Below are 22320 nucleotides of genomic sequence, written 5' to 3' on the forward strand. Positions count from 1 at the left end.
CCCCCCCCCCCCCCCTTGGTATTCTTAAGTATCGCCCACATTGAAGGCTCTCAGGAAATCTGGTTTGCTTGCTTGTTTGTTTTACTGAAGACCCAGCCTTGCACGTGTTTGACAGAAATCCTGTTACTGACCTACATGTCAATCAAATCTTTTATGTTTGATGCAAAGCCTTATACAGCCCAGGCTGGCCTCAAACTCGAAAACCTCCTGCCTCAGTCTTCTGAATGCTGAGATTTCATACACTACTATGCCTGGTTTCTGTCTTGGTTGAGAAAGGGCCTCATACTGGGTCGGGTGCTGTACTCCTTTAATCCCAGCATTTGGGAGGCAGAGACAATCCCTGTGCATTCAAGTCTAGCCTGGTCTATGTACCAAGTTCCAGGACAGCTAGGGCTATAAGCATAGAAACAAATAAACGAAGACAGGGGGCCTCACTTTGTGGCCTGGGCTGTTCTCCTAATTTAGCTTGCTATGTGGTGGGACAGCCGGGGTATGCTGCTGCGCTCGACTCGTGTAGGAAGTTGCCTTAAAGTGATGAATGGTTCACATGCTGTGATTTGGGGGGCTGCTATTCCAACCAGACCTGTCAGAGTGTGGGGAGCAGGAGTGTGGACACTCGCCATCTGTGCTGGGACTCTCATGACAACTTGCTGCGGTAACATTTTTGAGAATTATGGAATTTTGGTTTCGCTAAAAAACACAGAAATATTATAAGACTGTGCTTTCATTTTAGATTTGTTGTTGTTGTTTTCTAAGACAGGGTTTCTCTGTGTAGCCCTGGCTGTCTGGAACTCACTTTGTAGACCAGGCTGGCCTTGAACTCAGAAATCCGCCCTCCTCTGCCTCTCAAGTGCTGGGATTAAAGGCGTGCGCCACCACCGCCCAGCTTGTGCTTTCATTTTAATCCCAAGTGTGGGGTTTGGGCTGCTTCGGCTGTCTGACTATGATGTGCCTCGTGCTCTAGCAGAGGCATGGTTTTGCCAGCAGCAGATAGTTTCTGCGATTGTATGACTTTTGGAATTCTGGGAACCTTTCAGAGGGTACATAAATTTGAGGGTCCCAAGAGGTGAGGTCAGTGTTGGTGGTTGTTTAGGGAGGTTGCTTGTGGTTTGTTAGTAGCTGTGGTCGAAGAAACTAGAGGCAAGAAATTAGATTCAAGGATCTCTTCTCTCTCCCCCCTCTATCCTTGTTTTTCTTCTAACTAGTGCTGGCAGGTGCAACTGGGGAAATAGAGTGGGAAAAAGAAGAACCCACAATGTAGCAAAGAACAGCTACAACTTGCCTGCCACAAGCCAGGGTCATCGGGGTCATCTGGGAAGCATTGAGAAAAGGCTTCCATAAAATTGTAGTCATTTTCTTCATTGATGTTTGATATTAGTTGGTGCTACCCCTGGGTCATGCTGTTAAAAGGAAGCAGGCTGAGCCAGCCAGTAAGCAGCGCTCCTCCATGGCCTCCGCATCAGCTCCAGTCTCCAGGTTTCTGCCTTGAGTTCCTGCCCTGACTTCCCTTTTCTCTAGAAGTTGCTTCTGGTCATGGCATTTAATTACAGTAATGGAAACACTACCTAGGACACCATCTCTGAGTTCCTAACCAGGCAGAGTAATAGCTGTGATGGCACCCCTTCCCAGGCGCACCACGGCCTGCCAGCTGCTGCTTCGGGCTATTCTTGGGTCCTGACCCCCTAGTTCAGGAATGTTCCTCTAACAGGCAGGCTGGCAGCCCCGGGAGCCTGAGGCTCTCTGGGGCGACTGATGGGCCCTCTCCCTTCTCTCTTCCAGGCTCCAGGAAGCAGGGTCAAGGCCAGGAAGACAATGGTCTCAGTGACTATGGGTGAGTCTGGTGTCCCTACAGGGCAGGGCCCCTTCTGCTGGTGGGTTGGTTTGGGTCTAGAGAGATAGAGGGGGAGGGCTGGTAACAGACGGGAACAGCTGGGCTCTACTGAGGTGGGGGCGGGGCTGGAGCCTGTGCAAGGCTGTGTATTCTCTTCCCGAGATGGGCCTCCCGAATTTAGAGTGTGGCCTAGAGAACTTGGTAAGGTCCATGGGTGCACAACCTGCCTGGCCTGCTAGAACTTCAGTTTTTCTTTTTTAAAGATTTATTTTTTATGTGCATTGGTGTTTTGCCTGCATTTATGTCTTTTGTGGATGCCAGATCCTCTAGAACTGGACTTAGAGACAGTTTGAGCTGCCATGTAGGTGCTGAGAATTGAACCCTGGTCCTCTAGAAGAACAGCCTGTGCTCTTAACCACTTACCCCTCTTACTCCAGCCCCAGCCTTGGTTCTTCTGGCTGTGAGATGGAGATGATAATCCTGCAACCTGGATTGAGGAGCTCACCACATGTAGACTCCTAGGCACAGTCCTTAACAGATGTTAGCTGTGCTTGCAGGAGACAGCTGGAGGTAGTTCTTCCACTCTTCTGTCCTGTGATCAGCCACAGCCTAACCTGGGCTAACTCCTTAGAGCCAACAATGACCTTGAACTCTCTCTACCTTCCTGCCTCTACCTCCATGTGCTGCGATCACAGGCTCCCATCATCCTTGCTCTTTCTTTTTGTTTTGGGGGTGGGGAGAGATGTAGCTTGTTACCCAGGCTGCTTTCAGCATTCCTGCCTTAAACACCTGAGTAGTGGGGCTGCAGGGGTATGCCACCACATCCGGGTCTCCTGTCTTTTGGGATTGTCAGTGCACAGAAATCACACGGTGGCTTAGGAAAATGTTGACACTTATTGCATGTGTAGGAAAATCCATAAAATATATTTATTTGCACGGAATTAAGAGGAACTAAAACACAAGCATCTAGCAGGGCTGGGCTTTGAATTTATATAAACAAGTCCTGTAAGATGCCACTGTGTTGCATGAACTGCCTTTCTGTAGCATGATGGTTGAGAGTGGGACTAGGCATAGCTAATGTCTTTTTAGGGCTGGGTAGTTTTCCCATGGTTATGGATGTCCCTGACAAGGGATTGCTTAGGGCTTGAGACCTCTGTAGCTAAGCGGTAGAACATTTGCCCAGGACTCAGCTGTGAGGGACTTAGGGGATGGTTCAGTCAGTGTGTGGTTTATGAAGGGCCTGAGAAGGTGGCTCAGAGCTAGAGTAGAGGAACTAATCCCGAAAGGCATGCTCCATCCTCAGCACTGCAAACAGACAGACAGACAGACAGAAAGGGATATTGCTTCGTTCTGGGAAACACATCACAGTGTATGCTCTTCATTTCTCCTGCTGTGATTTTAAGATACATTGTTATACTATGTAACATTTCGGAGTAGAGACTACAACGGCTGTGTTTACTTTTGGAGACAATGCCTCACTCTGTAGTTGTCCAGATCTTTCACTGTGTATCCCACCCTGGCCTCAAACCCACAGCCTCAGCCTTCTGAGTGCCAGGATTGAAGGCAGGCACCACCACCCGTGGCCCAAGTATTTCTTAATAACCAGCCATTGGTTTGTGACAGCTTAATTGGTCACACATTTGCCTTTTCTCAATAATGCATGGCATGACGGTGTGCGCCTGATGCAAAGATTCTGCAACTCCTTGGACACCAACCAGCCTCTGTAGGGCCTTTGTAGGTAGAGCACGCTGGAGAGTCAGCACAGTAAGGCAGGAGGATCAGGAGGTCAAGGTCGTTCTTCGCCCTGGTGAGTTCAAATCAAGCCGAGGATACATCAAACCCTGTCATTTTTTGAGAAAGGGTTTCTCCGTGTAGCCCTAGCTGGCTTCAAACTTGATATGTAGATCAGATTGGCCTCAAACTCAGGGATCCACCTGCCTCTGCCTCCCAAGGTGTGTACTACCATTCCAGCTGAGACCTTTCTTTAAGAAAGGAAGAAAGGGCTGGAGAGATGGCTCAGTGGTTAAGAGCACTGACTGCTCTTGCAGGGGTCCTGAGTTCAATTCCCAGTAACCACAGGGCGGCTCACAACCATCTGTAATGGGATCTGATGCCCTCTTCTGATGTGTCTGAAGACAGCAACAGTGTACTCACATACAATAAATAAACAAATCTTAAAACAAACAAACAAAAAACAACCCGTCTTTTAGAGGGGGAGGGGGAGGCAAAGAAACAAAGATTCAAGAGAAGTAGCTTGGAGCTTGGTTAGCAGAGTTTGCCTGGAATTGCACAAGTTTCTATCCCCAGCACTACATAAGCTGAGCATGGTGGCAGCACAACCTGTTAATTCCAGCATTGGGGAAGAGGAGGCAAGAAAGTTAGGAGTTCAAGGTCATCTTCAGATACATAGTGAGGCCAGCCTAAGCTCTACTAGACCTTGTCTCATCCCATTAAAGGCTGTCTGGATTCAGTCTGCCCAGTAACCTGAGGACATGGGTGTTTTAGTATTGAAACGTCAGCCAGGTGAGGGCAGATTTCTTATTTCTGCCCTGAGGGTCTAAGGCATCCCAGGTGCTAGGAACAGGCTGGCACCTGCCTGTGCTGCGTGCCCAGAAAGTACTTGGTAGAGGTATAGTACTACTACAAATGTACAGATAAGGAAACTGAGGCACTGAGCATTGACTTGCCCAAAGCCCTGAAGGCAGGAAATGGCACAGTGTGTGCTTCTGCTTGAGGCCGTCCCCTGCTAAGGCTGATGGGCTGGCTCCTGAGCCTGGGCTCCCACTGCCAGGTGCTCAGAGGTATAATTAGCCCAGGTATGTGGGGTAAGGCATCAGGACAGGAGGAAGCCATAAGAGAACAAGGTCAAAGGACTGAGAACTTGGGAGCATTGTGCCCTGGCATGTTAACCAACCTCTTGGGTCCCAGTCAGGGGACTCAGTGCCTGCAGACTCATAAGTGGTCAGGGATTCTTACTCCATTGAGAGTTGAGAGCTCACAGTGCAGGGCTGGCATGCACTGGCTTTTAATTCGTGGAAGCCATTGCTGCTGTGGTTTGCTATGAATGACTGTCTTGTCTAACCCCAGCCACTTCCGAGTGGATCCAGTTCTTCAAGGAAGCCGGCATTCCCCCAGGACCTGCTGTTAATTATGCTGTGATGTTTGTGGATAATCGGTGAGGAGGCTGATGGGACAGGGTAAACTGGGCAGCGGGAGGTGGGAGCTGGCTGCATGGGACCTCACCACCATCCCGCCCGCCCTGCAGGATCCAGAAGAGCATGCTGCTAGATCTTAATAAAGAAATCATGAACGAGCTGGGTGTGACTGTCGTGGGTGACATCATTGCCATCCTCAAGCATGCCAAGGTGGTACACCGCCAGGTAGGTGCTCCTGTGCCTCTGACTTCCTGGGCAAAGTGTGGGGCTGCAGGGGGCTGCTCTGAGGCAGGCCAGTAGGAGGCCTGGCAGCCAAGGAAGGTGCAGTGTTCAGAGGCAGGTTTGTCACTTTGCTGTATGACACTGGGCATTTGTCTGACTTCTCTGAGCCTTGTTTTCTCTGTCTTCCCGATGCAGTGAGGCAAACTTTGAGTTAGTCTTTCTGGTATCCACACAGATGGAAGGTGCATGTTCGTGTGTGTGTGTGTGTGTGTGTGTGTGTGTACACGCGCACGCACATGGAGGCCATGGTTGATGCTGGGAAGGATCCTCAGTTGCTCTGCCACTGTACTCAGTGAGGCAGACTGTCTTAATCAAACCCCTATGCCCTGAACTCATACAGTAAGGTCTAGAGACAGGCTTTGAACTATTCCTATCCAGGACCGTGCAGAAAGAACTTTCTCAATCAAGTTAGAGGCACAACTCAGCTGCAGAGTCGATGAACAAAACATTATTTTGTTTTTTAAATTTCAGATTGAGAATTAAAATCTATATTGGATAGATGTGTGTGTGGAGGATGTGTGGTCATATATATGTGGAGATCAGAAGACAGCTTTGGGAGTAGGTTCTCTGTTTCAGCCACCTGAGTCCCAAGGTTTAGCTCAGGTCTTAAGCCACGTCAAGTGTCTTTACCTGCTGAGCTGGCTAGCCAGCCTAGGGTGCTTCCTTTTAGCCCAGAGCAGAATAGTACTAAGTTGAGCCATGGCTCAGACGTTAAGTGCTTGCAGCTCTGCAGAGGACCCATGTTCAGTTCCCAGCACCAGTGCTGGGAAGCTCACACTGTGCGCGCGCGTGCGCGCGCGCACACACACACACACACACACACACACACACACAGAGTTCTCAAGGTCTTCTGTTCTGTGCTCACCCCTCTACCTCTCCTTTGCAGGACATGTGCAAAGCAGCCACTGAGTCAGTGCCCTGCAACCCCAGCCCGCTCCAGGGTGAGCTTCGCCGAGGCGCTTCTAGTGGTGAGTTACATCTGTTCAATCTCTCCTTTGTGTCCTGTTGCTGAAGGAATACAGCTGGCCAGCCCACCTTATAGTTTGCAGAGGTGGAAGCACAGCCACTGAAGCCCCCTGTAAGGGACAGAATAAGCCAGTAAGGGAGTGGCTGCTCATAGAGCTCTTCCTCACGCTGATAGCAATAGGTTTTATAATCTCCCTCTCTCTCCCTCTCTCTCTCTCCCTCTCCCTTTTCTTTTCTTTTCTTTTCTTTTCTTTTAAAGATTTATTTATTTATTATATGTGAGTACACTGTAGCTGTCCTCAGACACTCCAGAAGAGGGCGTCAGATTTGGTTACAGATGGTTGTGAGCCACCACGTGGTTGCTAGGAATTGAACCTTCGGAAGAGCAGTCAGCACTCTTTTTTTTTTTTTTTTTTTTAAGATTTATTTATTTATTACATGTAAGTACACTGTAGCTGTCTTCAGACACCCCAGAAGAGGGCGCCAGATCTCGTTACGGATGGTTGTGAGCCACCATGTGGTTGCTGGGATTAGAACTCTGGACCTTCGGAAGAGCAGTCGGGTGCTCTTACCCACTGAGCCATCTCTCCAGCCCCCAGTCAGCACTCTTAACCACTGAGCAATCTCGCCAGCCCCTCTTTTCTTTCCTTTCCTCTTCTCTTCTCTTCTCTTCTCTTCTCTTCTCTTCTCTTCTCTTCTCTTCTCTTCTCTTCTCTTCTTTCTTCTTTTTTTTTTTTTTAAGATTTATTTATTTTATATATGAGTACATTGTCGCTGTCTTCTGATACACCAGAAGAGGGCATCAGACCCCATTACAGATGGTTGTGAGCCACCATGTGGTTGCTGAGAATTGAACTCAGGACCGTCAGAAGAGCAGCCAGTGCTCTTAACCATTGAGTCATCTCTCCAGCCCCTCCTTATCTTTTCTTTTCTCTTCTTTTCTTTTCTTTCTTTTAAAGACAAAGTTTTATATGTATATAGCCCAGGCTGGCCTTGAAGTCACTGTCCTCCTACCTTAGCATCTTATTGCTGGGATTACCACACCTAATGTATTTCTTTTGGTGGTGCTAGGGATGAAGCCCAGAGCCTGTGCAGGCTGCTTGTGGCTGGCCCTTCGCTCTGCCATTCCATGCAGCTACACCTCTGCATATTGTCTCTGTCCTAGGGTTTGTTTGTTTGTTTTTTGTTTGTTTGTTTGTTTGTTTTTGAGACAGGGTTTGTCTGTATAACCCCAGGTGTTCTGGAATTCATTCTGTAGGCCGGGCTGGCCTCAAACTCAGAGCTCTGCCTGCCTCTGCCTCCGAGTGCTGGGATTAAGGGTGTGTGCCACCACTGCCTGGCCTACTTTGCTTTCTACTGCAGTGATAAAGCATGACTAAAAGCAACTTGGGGAAGAAAGCGTCTATTCAGCCTGACCACGGCCTTGAGGCAGAAGCCATGGAGGAATGCTGCTCTTTGGCTCTCTCTCCAGCCGTCTGCTACCTTCTCTTTTCTTTTTTTTTTCCTTCTTGAAAAATGGCCTCACTATGTAGCCATGGTGAGTATTGGGATTAATAAGCATTGTACCACCACACCTATCCAGGTATGGAGACCCTCCCAGGATAACCACCTGTCAGGAATGGGGCTGCCCACAGTTGGTGGACTCTCCTACCTCAGTTATCAAGCAAGAAAATGTCCCCACAGGCTTGTCTCCAGGCCAATCAGACGGAGGCAGTCTTCCCAGCTTCCTTGATGCCTCTGGCTTGTGTGAGGATGACAAAAAACTAAACATACTTTAGAAAATGTTTATTTACATTTACTTATTCTGTGTGTGAATGTCTGGGGAGTCCTCATGTGCCACAGCACAGGTATTGGTTAAATGATAGTGTGTACAAGTCAGCTCTCTACTTCCACCGCATGGGTCCTGTGGATGAAGTGCCACATGGAGGTCAGGACCTTTCCCCAGGCTCATGTCTCTCCTCACTGAGCGAGCTCAGTGGCCCCCACAGGTCCTTTGTAAGGACGTCATGTTTACTGTGTGCTGTTGGGTGACTGGCTGAGCTCGTGGCCAGCAGCACAGTGACTCGTTCCAGAACAAAGCTTTTAAGCCACACAAGTTTTTCTTTTTTCAAGATTTATTTACTTAATATATATAAGTACACTGTAGCTGTCTTCAGACACACCAGAAGAGGGCGTCAGTTCTTCAGATGGTTGTGAGCTATCATGTGGTTGCTGGAATTTGAACTCAGGACCTCTGGAAGGACAGTCTTAACCACTGAGCCATCTCTCCAGCCCTGCTCTACAAGTTTTCCATGAAGCACATCTTGGCCTTTCTGTGGAGTGCGGTGCCACCCAACACCTTAGCACAGGGCTTGCATCATTTAAAGCTGCACAGTCACCAAGCAAAAACAAAAAAGAGACCAGTTTTTCCATTTCTAGCAGGAAGTTAACCATGGAAGGAAACTTACAGGAGCCGACACCATAAGGCCACAGGATCTCTTTGACATAAGTTGGGAGCAGATGTTGGGTGATGGGTAGGAGCTGTAGCCGCACCACACGTGTTGGTGTAGGGTTTTGATGAACTGTAGTCAGAAGATGAGTCTGTACACACAAACTCTTAAAAGGCCTGGGCAACAGAATGAGACCCTAGTTTAAAAACATACAGGGCCGGGATGGAACTCAGTTGGTAGAGTGCCTGCCTAGTATACTAGGCCTTGAGCTCCATCCCCAGCTCCAGACAGTCTTGACACTGTGGTACCCACCTCTAATCTCAGCACTCAGAAAGAGGTAGCCTGGGGATTAGAAGTTCAAAGTAGGGCACTGGAGAGATGGCTCAGTGGTAAGAACACTTCCTGCTTTTTCAAAGGATCTGAGTTGAATTCCTAGCACCCATATCAAATAGTTCACAGCTGCCTGTAACTCCAGTGCCAGGGTGTCTGACACACTCTTTGAGCCTCCAAAGGCACCTCTATGCATGTGGGTTTTATACACACACACACACACACACACACACACACACACACCCCTAAATAAAAATAATACATCTATTTTTTTTAAAAAGTTCAAAGTAATGTTTGAAACCAACCAGGAGTACATGAGATCCTGTTTCACAGGGGAGGGGGGGAGGGGGCCTTATGAGATTGCCCAGTGGGCAAAGGCTCTTGCTATGGAAACCTTGTAACCTGAGTTGTCTAGAACTCATGGAAGTTAAAAGGAAAGAACTGACTCGGAAAATTTGTCCTCAGATATCTACATGTGTCCCTTGGCATATGAGCCCCCTCCCACACAATAAAACTTAACAAGGAGCTGTACACCTTTAATCCCAGCACTCGGGAGGCAGAGGCAGGCGGAGCTCTATAACACGACTTCCTAGGTCTGCCAGTTCTCGGAGAACAACATGGAGACTCTTGACTAATTATGAAAGCTTTAGGCCTTAGCTTACTTGTTTTCAGCTAGCTCTTATAACTTAAAATAACCGCGTTTATATTAATATCAGTCCTGCCACATGGCCTGTTGGTTACCTGTCCTTCAGTCCTGGCCTGCATCATCCTCTGTCTCGCCGGGGAGGCTCCTTGTCTCACAGATGAATCTCCTACCTCTGACTCTTTCCCAGAGTTCCGGTTTCTGTGACGAAATCCTGCCTAGTCTCTCCTGCTTGGCTATAGGTCATTCAGCTCTTTATTAAACAAATCAGAAGGTGTTGGAAGGAGTGTTTACAAAACACTAAGACAGGTAAATAGACACGCACATGCATGCATGCACACACAAAGATAAACAATCAGAGACACTTACTTCTCACAGTTTTATGATGGATCAACTGGTCTTTGGGCTCTAATCTAGCTCAGCAGGTCTCTGTGGGTCCATGACATCTTGGTTGAAGGATGGCTTCATTTACATATGTGGTTACTGGCTTGATGCCAGCTGGGATAAGTCACCAGGTGACTTGGTGCCTTCTGTCATCCAGCAGGCTAGCATAGGCATGTTCTGACAGGGAGTCACAGGGTTCCTAAAAACAGCAGTAGAGGGCAGGTCCCAACACTAGGGCCTCTGGAGTCTGGGCTCCTGTGCCGTTGGCCAAAGTGAAGTCACAAGGCTGAACTTAGAGCCAGTGTCGGCAGGGCACACCCAAAGGTGTTGCTGAAGGGAGGGTGTAGAAATTGGGCTTCATTTCTCTAATAAGCCCACAACACATATATACAGAAGGGTTTGATCATGCTGGCTTTGCAGGCTGGGGGTGTAAATAAGCTCTAGAGTGTATACTTAGCCTGTGTTCTAGCCTCAACACTGAATCATTTACGGCTCTGCTGAATGGCATTCAGTATAGGCTATCCGAGAGCCAGCATCCAAGAGCAGAGACAAGCATGGCTATCTTTCCAGAGTTCCCTCCTCCTCCTTTCCCACTCATTGTCTCCTCTCAGGGTACCCACAACCTGGGCTGCCAATAGCATAGATGAGCTTTGCCAGTCTTTCAAGTGCCCAATGATAACATTTTAATACCCTTTGGATGCTTTTTTCTTCCTTCCTTCCTTCCTTCCTTCCTTCCTTCCCTCCTCCCCTCCTTCCCTCCTTCCCTCCTTCCCTCCTTTCTTCCCCTCCCCCCTCCCTCTCTTCCTCCCTTTCTGCCTTTCCTTCTCTTCCTCCCTCCCTTTGCTAGACAAGGTCTCACTATATCAATATAGCCCTGACTAGCCTAGAACTCATGTAGACCAATTTAGCCCTGAATTTACAGAGTTCCATCTGCCTCTACCTCCCGAGTACCTGGATTAAAGGTGTGCTCCATCATGCCTGACCTAATGCCTCTTACAGTGTCAAGTAACTCTCAAAATGAAACCAAAGCTGAACATGGTGGCTCATGTATATAATCTAATACTTTGGAGACAGAAGCAGGAGGATTGCTGTGAGTTAGCTAGCCTGTTGTGAGGCCCAGCCCAGCCCAGCCCAGCCCAGCCCAGAGTGAGATAGGTCTTTTTAAAAAAAAATCGTGTCAAGCAGTCATAAGGCCTGTAGAAGAAAGTGTGCTGAGGGTCCTGGTGGTCTGGGTTGTCAGAGAGACATGGTAAACTAGTTCCTGGGAAGATAAAGCTGCCTTCTGGATTCCTGAGCATACCCAGCGTGAGGACAGAGTAGCCACGGGGCTACAGCAGCTGTCCTCCTTCATTCCGTCCCCTACTTGCCTTCCCCATCCTGGGCTGGCACTGTTGGGTTGAGAACTTGTAGACTATGCTTCCAGAATCCTCCTCACTGCCATTTCCCAGACCCCTCTCTAGGGCACCCAGCACAACTGGACTCCCTCCCTTCCTCCCACAGCCGCTTCTCGAATGATTGCCAACAGCCTGAACCGTGACTCTCCACCCCACACCCCCACGCGGCGGTCAGACAACAGCACCTCCAAGATCTCCGTCACTGTGTCCAACAAGATGGCAGCGAAGAGTGCCAAGGCTGCCGGTGAGGGCACTTGGGCAAGTGTTGGGCAGAGCTGCAGGGGAATATGGGTGAGCAGAGGGTGTGAGTGCGTGCGTGTGTGCGTATGTGTTACTTCTAAATGTGGCGAGGTGCTTCAGAGACCATCGGAAAGTCATTGATCTCTGAATTTGATCAAGTCTGAGGGCTTCAATTTGTTTCTCTGTTTTATTTAACTGGAAAGTTTTATTTTTTCTCAGTTATGTGTCTGTATGTGGGTGTGTGTGTGTGTGCACCGGCGTCCATGGTGGCCAGGAGAGTGGGGTCCCCTGGAGCTGGAGCTTGTGAGCTGTCTGATGTGGGTGCTGGGAACTGAACTTGAACCCTGCAAGAGCAGTACTTAATCTTGAGCACTGAGGCATTCTCCAGCCCCATGGTACTGTTTCTAGAAGGGCAGTGCTGATATCTTGGTTTTCGAGACCTCGAGAAGCTCTCCAGGATGGACTAGAGACCTGTCTGTCTGTGTCTGTCCCACTTCTCTTTGAGATTGTTTTGTAGCCAAGGGTGGTCTGGAACTCCTCCTCCTCCTGCCTACTTTATGCACATTCAGGTCACAGGCGTGGACCACCACACCCTGTTTATGTAGTGCTAGTGCTATTGAACCCAGTGCCTGTGCATGCTAGGCAAGAACTCAACCCACTGAGCCACGCCCCAGCCCTCATTACTTCCTCTTGCCTGCTGTGTCCAGCTCCTCTGAGCTTATTATGGTCTTCAGCCTGCAGCTGGCCTCTTCTTGAGTGTTTTGATGATCTTCTGCCCAGGACTTAAAGCTGGGGTGGGACTCAGCTTTCCTGCCCTCCTATATTCAACCCATTCCCAATTCCTAGTTTCTCAAGGCAACTATGGAAACGAGGCCGAGGGCTGTGGGGAGGACTTCATGTTCTGGTTGCTCAGTAGTCCCCATCACAGGCTGTCTGCTGCCAATGCCTCTGCTTTATCTTTGCCTTGTGTGTGTTGTGGAAGCACCTTGAACTAGAAGGTAAATCAGTTGCTGAGTGTAGTGGTTCACACCTATGATACCTGTACTTGGGAGGCTAGGCAAGACGATTGCTGTGAGTTTGTACCTAGCTAGGGCTTCAAGCATGAACTTGTCTCATACAAAGGAAAAGACTCTGGGGTTAGACTATAGCTCAGTGGTTAGAGTGCTTGCCTAGCATGCACTAAGCCCTGGGTTCAATCCCCACCACAAAAATTTATAAACATAAAAATAGTTAAATGTAAAGCCGGGCAGTGGTGGCGCACGCCTTTAATCCCAGCATTTGGGAGGCAGAGGCAGGAGAATTTCTGAGTTTGAGGCCAGCCTGGTCTACAAACTGAGTTCCAGGACAGCCAGGGCTACACAGAGAAACCCTGTCTCGAAAACAAAACAAAACAAAAAACAAAAACAAAAAAATTAAATGTAAAAAGGTAGGCAGAGTGGCACACACTATAAGTCCAACATTCAGAAAGCAGAAGCAGGGGGATTCAGACTTCAAGGTTGACTTAGTTTATATAGAGAGTTCCAGGCTAGCTAGAGGTACAGCAAACCAAAAAAGAGAAACAGAAAGTTAAACCAGTTTCTAGAGAGCTGAGATGACAGTGCCCTGAGATGAGAGACTGGTGCACCTACCTTCTGACACTCTGAAGGGGAGTCTTTAGTTTCGTTGAAATATAAAGTAGGTGTGGTAGATTATGCTGTTAATTCTAATAATGGGGGTGGGGGCACTGAGCCAGGAGAATTACATGTTCCAAACCAGCTCAGGCTACACAGTGAGACCCTGTCTTAAACACAAAAAAGAAGTATAATTTAGGGTTGGCTACATGGCTCTGTGAGTAAAAGCTTTTGCTGCCATGCCATTTAAAAAAAAAAAAATTTTACATGTTTTATGTATAAAGTGTGAATATTTTATCTGCATTAATGTCTGCATCACAGGAATGCTTTGTGGCAGCAGAGACCACAGAGGGCGTCTGATCCCTTGGAACTGGACTGTGAGCCACCATGTGGGTGCTGGGAATTGAACCCAGGTCCTCTGCAAGTTCTCTATAACCACTGAACCATCTCTCCAGCCCCAAGACAAATATTTTAGAGTATAATTTAATTCTGCGCCAGGCCAAACCAGTATGGCCCTTGATTACTGGTTAAAAACTGAGTGCCCAAAACAAAAAGTCAAAAAGGGCAGGCATCCACAACTCCAAAGGCAGCCTATGGGACTCGAGGGTCCACCCACCCCATGGGTTCCACATTTTAGCCATTCAAGCAGGGTGTGGCATACCTCAGAGAGTCTGGGAAGACATCACTCTTGTCAAATCCCCAGCACATCTTGTGGTTTAGTCACATCAGATGACTACTGTCCTCAGTGACTCAGTCTGGTGATGGGGCAGCTGTGCACATGAAAGCCAGGCACACCAGTGAGCAATGAGAAACTGGGCTGCAGCTGGGCAGTGGTGCATGCGCATAAGCCCAGCCCTTGAGGGGCTGAAGCAGGAAGTTTGTGAGTTGAGACCAGCCTGGGCTACATAGTGAGACTTTATCTCAGAATTGAGGACAGAAACAGAGGTAAACTGTCCTGACCATAGCTAGGTGTCTCTCATCCCAAACTCAGAATATCCATTTCTAAGGGAGCTGACCCCCTGTCTCCTTACCAGCTCTGGCCCACAGGGAGGAGGAAAGCCTGGTTGTTCCCACGAAGCGTCGGCGGGTCACGGCTGAGATGGAGGGAAAGTATATCATCCACATGCCCAAGGGGACCACGCCCCGCACCCGGAAGATCCTGGAGCAGCAGCAGGCAGCAAAAGGTACAGGCTGTGTGGGCTCAGAGGGGAGCCGCTAACAGTCCACAGGGGGAGAGCACTCGCCTCTGCTCTGCCATCATTCGGGTTATACGCTGGGCTCATGTCCTTCTTTGTCCTTGGAGGGCAGGGGCAAAAGGGCAGTCATGGCTACCCTTGGAAGAAAGTGACCATACCTGGCCAAGGGCAGGACCACAGTGCATACCGGCACTGCAAGCCAAAGCCAAGCTCAAGCTCGTTGAGGCCTGTGGAGGTAGCGGGTTTATGGTTTTAATATTTCAGAAGAGTCTGCTGGTTCTGCTACAACTCCCCGATAGTGCACATCCTTTCCTGGGCGCCATACCCGTGCTGTGGTCTGTGGACCCTGGTGGGTCACTGGGAATATGTCCTTAGAGAGTCTTAGTTAGGGTTTCCTGCTGTGAACAGACACCATGACTCAGGCAACTCTTACAAGGACAACATTTAATTGGAGCTGGCTTACAGGGTCAGAGGTTCAGTCCATTGTCATCGAGGTGGGAGCATGGCAGCGTGCAGGCAGGCATGACGCAGGCAGAGCAGAGGGTTGCTCCTCCTGAAGGCTGCTGGGAGAAACTGGCTGCCAGGCAGCTACCCACAGTGACACACCTACTCCAACAGGGCCACACCTTCTAATAGTGCCACTCTCCGAGGCAAACAGATGCACACCATCACAAGAGGGTCCTTTTTCCTCCTTTCAGGATTTATTTACTCATCCGTTAGTTTTTTTCCAGACAGGGTTTCTCTGTGTAGTCCTGGCTGTCCTGGAATTCACTCTGTAGACCAGGCTGGCCTTGAACTCAGAGATCCTGCTGCCTTTGTCACCTGAGTATTAGGGTTAAAGGCACCATCACCTGGCCAGTTGTTTTGAGGTGCTGGCAGTATGACCTTGCGCATACTAGGGTGGTACTCGACCACCCACCTACAGCCTCAGTCCCTTTTTTTTTTGGCACAATGAGCATTATCTTTTAGGTATTACTATAAAAGATTTCTTCCAGTCATGTCTTTCTCTTTCATTTTTAGTCTTTATTTTTTAATACATCCTTTAAAAGTTACTTTCTATAGGTGCACGTATGTGAGTTCATGTGTGTAACGTGCAGCAGTCTCGAAAGCTAGGAGAGGATGTTGGGAACCTGGAACTGGAGTTGTGTAAAGTTGTAAGCAAACGTGTATGCTGGGAATCATCAAACATGGGTCCTGCACAAGAGCATCAAGTACTCTTATCTGCTGAGCCATCTTTCTAGCCCCTATTCTTTGATAATTTCATACTGTATACATTATATTTTCATTGGATCTTCCCTTATTCTTACCAGATAACACCAGTGTATCCCTATCTCATTCATGTCCTGTCTTTTTTTTTTTTTTTTCCTCTCACTGTTGGAGCTGCCAGGCAGAATCCTGACTGAGTTGGTTGGCTTGATCTGCAGGTCCTGATGGGTAACCTTGAGTGCAGCATTTTACAGCACTTCTTCAGCCCCTATGTCCTTTCTGCTGCTCCTCTGCAGTGTCCTCCGAACCTTGGAGGGTTGACATAGATTTAGGGCTGAGCACTCAAAACACACTGACTGTCAGCACAGTTGAGTCTTTCAGTGACTGCTGCCCACTGTGGAAGAAACTTCTCTGACCAGTTGAGAGTAGCACTAGTCTATGGATGTGTGTGTGTGTGTGTATACATATAAATGTATATGAGATGTATACATATAAATGTATATGAGATTATATATATATATATATATATATACATATACATTTATTATATATATATAATAAATATATATATATATATATATAAAATCTCATATACATTTATATGTATACATATGAGTTTATGTGTACCCCATTCATGTAAGAGCCTGCAGTGGCCAGAAAAGGGTGACAGATCTTCTGGAACTGCAGTCACAAGTGATTGTGAGCTGCTGTTTGGTTGCTAGGGACTGAACCTGCCCTCATCTCCCTACACGTGATTATTTAGAAGATAGTTTGATACCATGTCTATTTAGTAAAATGGCAGTATTAAATTTTCTATTAGGGCCTATGACTTCCCAAGGTGCAGACACTTGACCAGGATTTCCATAGCAAGCATGTATTCCCCCTGTAGCGCAGCCTCAACTCTAAGCAGAGAGCTGTTGGTTAAGTGTGTGGCCTCCATGCCGCTGTTACAGCGGTGAGCACATCTGGCCTGGCAGGTTGCTGTTGTAGTGTTGGGGGCTCACTGCTGGTAGGTGACACCACTGGCGACTTCTCCCCGTGGCCTGCAGGGGCCTTTCAACACTGTGAAACCAGCCACCAGGGAGGAAGTGGTCCTTCTAGCCAGTTCCAGCTTGATTTTCTCTGTCCTACAACCAGAGCATGCTGTACCTGGGTCAGTAAGGTCACTAGTGCAGGCTGTCATGGAGCTCACGCTGTAGACCAGGCTGGCCACTGAATTACAGAGATCTGCCTGCCTCTGCCTCCAAAGTGCTGAGATAAAAGGCATGTGCCACCACGCCTGGGCTGGTAGTTTATTCTTTTTTAGTGATTGTTTCCATAGTATTTTGGGCTTATCTTTCAGTGAACACTATATTGGTGATGTAGGGCTCTTTCCTTTGGTTGAGGCATGGTTTCCCAGTGTAGTCCTGGCTATCGTCCTTAGACTCTCTGTAGACCAGGCCCCCAAGGCCTAGGGTCAACAGTGTGCACCACTTCCACCTGGCTGGAGTGTGTGCTTTATTTAGTAGTGGGCTCATCCCGGTGCATTGCATCCTGCTGATGCCCAGAGTCGCAATCGGGAAAGGAGCAAGTGCAGGTTAGAACTCTATCTGTTGAAAAGCTGGCTGTGATAGCACCCAGCCGCGATCTAGCCTCGGTTACATAGTGAGTTCACAGTTAGCGGAGGCTATGGGAGACCCATTGTTTTAGTTAGGGTTACTGCTGCTATGATGAAACACCATAATCAAAAGCAGGCTGGGGAGGAAAGGGTTTACTTGGTTTACACTTCCACATCCCTGTTCATCACTGGAAGAAGTCAGGACAGGAACTGAAACAGGCCAGGAACCTAGAGGCAGGAGCTGATGCAGAGGCCATGGAGGAGTTCTGCTTACTGGCTTGCTCCCTATGGCTTTCTCAGCTTGTCCTCTTATAGAACCCAAGACCCCCAGTCTGGTGTTTGTGGTCCCTGCTCCATCAATCACTAAGAATCATTAAAAAGAAAAAAAATGGGTCTGGAGAGATGACTCAGCGACCACATGGTGGCTCACAACCATCCGTAATGAGATCTGATGCCCTCTTCTGGGGTGTCTGAAGACAGCTACAGTGTACTTACATGTAATAAATGAGTAAATCTTTAAAAACCTGATCATTAAGATTTTAAAACAATTAGCATGAAGGTCTGGGCGTGGTGGCGCATAACTGTCGTCCCAGGACTCGGGAGGCAGAGGCAAAGGGATCTCTGAGTTTGAGGCCAGCCTGATCTACACAGTGAGTCCGATGATAACCAGGCTCCACAGAGAAAGCATATCTTGAAAAACTAAGAAATAAAATAAATCATTAAGAAAGTGCTTCCAGGCTTCCCTATAACCCCTGCTTTGGAGGCATTCTCTTCACTGAAGTTTCCTCCTCTTAGATGACTTTAGCTTATGTTGAGCTGACATGAAACCAGCCCGCACATTGATTTCCCAGATTTGATTCTCACCATGTGTTGTGTGAAGATCAGAGCCAGTAGTCTAGTTGCAAAGTCTAGGGAGCAAGCGTGGTCTGTCCCTACTAGGACAGTTCTCACTGGCACGGGGCTGGCAGTGCCATCCCTCCTTGGCATCTGCTGTGTGGTCAGCGGAAACCTGATCCCATGAGACCACCAGGCAGCTGCTTCATGACGTCACTTCCCTCCCAGGTCTCCATAGAACATCTGTGTTTGATCGCCTTGGTGCTGAGTCCAAAGCAGACACGACCACAGGGACTAAGGTGAGTATAGCCTGCTGGAGCAGCTCCTGTGGGCAAGTGCTGGTAGGTACTCTCTGTGCTTACACACACACACACACACACACACATCTGTGTCCCACATGTCCACACTGTCTTCCCAAGTTTTGAACCTTTTTTTTAAAAAATATTTATTTATTTATTTATTTATTTATTATATGTAAGTACACTGTAGCTATCTTTAGACACTCCATAAGAGGGCATCAGATTTCATTACGGATGGTTGTGAGCCATCATGTGTTTGCTGGGATTTGAACTCAGGACCTTTGGAAGAGCAATCGGTGCTCTTAACCGCTGAGCCATCTCACCAGCCCTTGAACCTGTTTTTTTGTTTTTTTTTGTTTTTTTTGCTATGGTGGATTTCCTGTCTGCCCTTTGTCTTTCCCCAGCTGACTTTTAGCCTAGCCCCAGTCAATTTGGCTGCTAGATTTCTTTCTGTAATCTTCTGCCCCCATGTGTCACCTAGTCTCAGCATCTTTTACCACAGCAGCTCTGGGTAGCTACTCCCCTCTGCAGTCCAGTCAGCTGAATGCATGGTGTGTGTGGTTAGGAGAATACACCAGCACTCACTCTGACTGTCTGTGTGGCCTTCCTGAATTTGTGTAGTGTCAGTTCATAGAGTGGCTGTGGCATATCAGCAAGTGGGGAGGCAAGCATGGTAGACAACTGTGGCTCCCACTGAGCCGCATGCTCACCAGGGTGGAGATTCCTGTCTACCTGTCTCTCACCTCCCAGAATCTTACCATGATGGGGATGGTAACACTTAGGGTCGGAGGACTGGTGGTCCAGCCATGTGAGTGCCCAGAGTGTGACTATTACTTCTGCCTCAGGGCTCCAGTGTATGCTTTTTTCTCAGCTGTCTTTGGAGAGCCTGACTTCAGAGTTTGGATCTCAGAGACAATCCCTGGCATCTCTGAGAAGACACGGATTGTCCCTGATTGGATTTTTTTTCTGACTCCTGTCCTCCAGCCTGCTTCTCTCCTTTGCATGCTGGTAGTGTTGGCCCACATCTGTCATCCTAGCACCTAGGAGATGAGGCAGGAGGATCTCACGTTTGAGACCAGCCTATTATGCTATGTAGTAACCCCTGTCTCAAAAGTAAAGGAAAAGAAACTCCATGAAGACATGCTCTCTTCCACCCACGGAGCTTGACTGACTGCTGAGCTTACACAGTCAGTGGAGTTACCTCTGACACTGCCTCCTCCTGTGCTAGGATTCTAGGAGGGCATGGCCAGGGTTGACCTGATCATCGTGGTTTTCCCCAGCACTCGTCCTGGGCTGGGGTACAGGACTGAGGATAGTGCTGAGGCTCACACACGCTCTGCGAAGTGAGCGGCCGAGGAAGGGGCTGGGCTGGGGCTCAGTGGTAGAAAGAGCACTTCCAGCTGTGTTGTGTATAAGGCTATGAGTTCTAGCTGAGGTGTGAGAAAATGAACAGCCAAAATGACCTGGGGAGCTTGCCAGTGCACTCCTGTCTCTGTCTTCACACAGCCATGGCTCTTCAGCTTCTAGGGCTCCCATGGTCAGAGCTGTTTTCTTCCTGAGTCCCTTGGCATAGTCAGGTCTTCATTTTGGCGCCCTAGTCTCTGGTCCCCTTCAGTGGTGCTGTGACCATTACATAGGATGTCACTGAATGTCAGCTGACTTCTTGGCGGCCGGCCCAGAGCAGGTAGCATGCTGAGGGAGTACATGAGGATTGTCTTTTCTCTGCCCTCTGCAGCCCACAGGAGTGTTCAGCCGCTTAGGAGCCACCCCAGACATGGATGAGGATCTGGCCTGGGACAGTGACAATGACAGCAGCAGTAGCTCTGTCCTGCAGTATGCTGGGGTCCTCAAGAAACTAGGACGAGGCCCAACCAAGGCCAGTGCCCAACCAGCACTGACTGTCAAAGCCAAGGCCACAAGCTCTGCAACCACCACAGCTGCCACTCCAAAGCTGCGGCGCCTGGCACTTCCCTCTCGCCCTGGGCCGGAGAAGAAGCCGGATTCCCTGCCCAAAGTCAGCATCCTTCAGAGACTGGGCAAGGCTGCCGTTGTGTCCGAGGCACAGGACAGCCAGGTCACAAGCACCAAGAGTAAGTCCTCAGCTGAGGTCAAGTTCGCCATTAAAAGGACTCTGGTAGGGCCCCGGGGGAGCAGCTCCAGCGAGAGCCTTGGTGCCCAGATGGACCATGCAGGCACTGTGAGCGTGTTCAAAAGACTGGGCCAAAGGACTTTCTAGCCACATGCAGGGTGGGGTGCAGCAGGGAATGGCAGGCCGGCTCCTGCTTTCATCCCTTCAGCCTTTCTTGAGGGCACACCTGCCCTCCCACGGAGCTCTAGAAGGCACAAGGCTTGGCTCTCTCCAGCATTTAGCTGGTTCCAAGCACTCGGGGACACAGCCATTTTTCCTGGTTTTTGATGTTCTCGCAGCCTGACGGTGCCTGCTCTGGGACTTTCCCTTCTTCCCTGCCCTCTGTCCTCTGCACAGTAACTGTGGCCTTGGCATAGTTCCCTTTTCTACCTCTTCCCAAAGCCAAGGGACCTGTTTCTTTCATACAGTCCACCCCTGATAGCAGCATCTGCTGCCTTAGGCCTTCCTGTTGTGACTGCCCCAGCACAAAGGTGTCACCTGGAGGGTCTCCCTCAGGCCCGCCCTGTGCCTCCCCTCCCTCTTCTCCCCCTTCCCCACCTACTGTGCTGTCTCTCTCCCTCTCTTCCCTCTTTTCATTTCTCTTCTGTTTTCTGTCCCTGTGGCAAGGCCCGACCGTCCGCTGCATCCTGCCTGACCCTCCTGCACCTCTGGCCTCCCAGCGGCCTCGTCGACGGTGGCGGCGAACCTGTAAAGACTGTTAGCTGCCTTCCATTCCCAGGCTGGAGGGACTTCCCCAGACCTGGCCTGCAGCCGGGGCACCTCCGTTTCCTTGCCCTGACCGTCTTTTTCTTTGATGGGTGGTGGGCAGCAGACATGGGAAGGGGCGGTGCTGAGGAAAGGTGACTGCTGTTTTAATATATTTTTGAGACTGTTTCCTTCCTTCCTATTCCTTCAGTGGAATCACAGGTCTGTGGCTCACACCGACACTGTGGGGCAGTAGGCACTGGTGAAGGATGGGGCTGAAGGGGATGATGGCAACAATTCTCATGGTGAGGCCTTCTCTTCCCCTACAAGCTGCAGTGCCTCTCACCACGGTGTCCCATCAATGTCACCATTCTGCCACTCTGAATGTTGGTAGCTTGCTTTTATTTTGAGACAGGATCTCACTCTGTAGCCCTGGCTTCCCTGGAACTTGCTGTGTAGATCAGGCTGGCCTCCAACTCTGAAGAGCCCCGCTTCCCTCTGCCTCCCAAGCCCCCAAGTGCTGGATTAAAGGCGTGCACCACAGCCAGCTTCTTGCCTTCTTTTTTTTTTTTTTGAAACCCAAGGTGGCTCAAACTTGCTATATAGTTGAGGAAGACTTAGAACGTCTCTCTTTACAAATAAATTTATTTTGTGTGTATAAATGTTTTGTGTCTGTGTATGTATTAGGCACTAAAGTGCCTGATGCTCATGGAGACTTGGAAAAAGATGTTGGATACCCTGAGACAAGTTAAGGATGGTTGTGAGACCCTTTGTGGATTCTGGGAACAAATCTTGTGTCCTCTGTAAGCAACAAATGCATTTAACCATTGAGCCCATGCTTTGAGTTTGAGTCTGATCTAGGCCGTGAGATTTCTCACATTAGAGGCCTGTGCCACAATGTCAGGGCTTTATGTGTGCAGGAGACTAGGTCCAGGCCTTCTGTGAACATTCTGCTAGCTTCCACCACTCCCACCCCCCTTTTTGAGACGGTGTTACTATGTCACACAGGTTAGCCTCAAAGTCAAGATTCTCTTGCCTCTTCCTCTGGAAATGCCACAGTTACAGGTGTTAGCTAGCACCTGACAGCCCCT

At 49.0% G+C, this 22320-nt stretch overlaps 1 protein-coding gene across 2 annotated transcripts in view; it reads left to right on the plus strand.

Annotated features, from left to right (window-relative positions):
• C7H19orf47 (chromosome 7 C19orf47 homolog) overlaps nt 1–21891 on the plus strand; it is a 27559-nt gene extending 5668 nt beyond the window's left edge. Inside the window, exons 3-11 of one of the 2 annotated variants that reach the window (XM_021167509.2) lie at nt 1780–1831; nt 4919–5006; nt 5097–5211; nt 6155–6236; nt 11521–11658; nt 14299–14448; nt 18326–18396; nt 20132–20486; nt 21152–21891. In XM_021167509.2, coding sequence (XP_021023168.1) covers nt 1780–1831; nt 4919–5006; nt 5097–5211; nt 6155–6236; nt 11521–11658; nt 14299–14448; nt 18326–18396; nt 20132–20486; nt 21152–21246 — 1146 coding nt within the window. In that variant the 3' untranslated portion in view covers nt 21247–21891. Of the gene's footprint in view, nt 1–1779; nt 1832–4918; nt 5007–5096; nt 5212–6154; nt 6237–11520; nt 11659–14298; nt 14449–18325; nt 18397–20131 lie in introns of both variants that reach the window. The other variant, XM_021167508.2, reaches the window with a different exon arrangement.
• The last annotated feature ends 429 nt before the right edge of the window (nt 21892–22320 follow it).

Source organism: Mus caroli, chromosome 7 (assembly GCF_900094665.2).
Source record: "Mus caroli chromosome 7, CAROLI_EIJ_v1.1, whole genome shotgun sequence".
Taxonomy (NCBI): domain Eukaryota; kingdom Metazoa; phylum Chordata; class Mammalia; order Rodentia; family Muridae; genus Mus; species Mus caroli.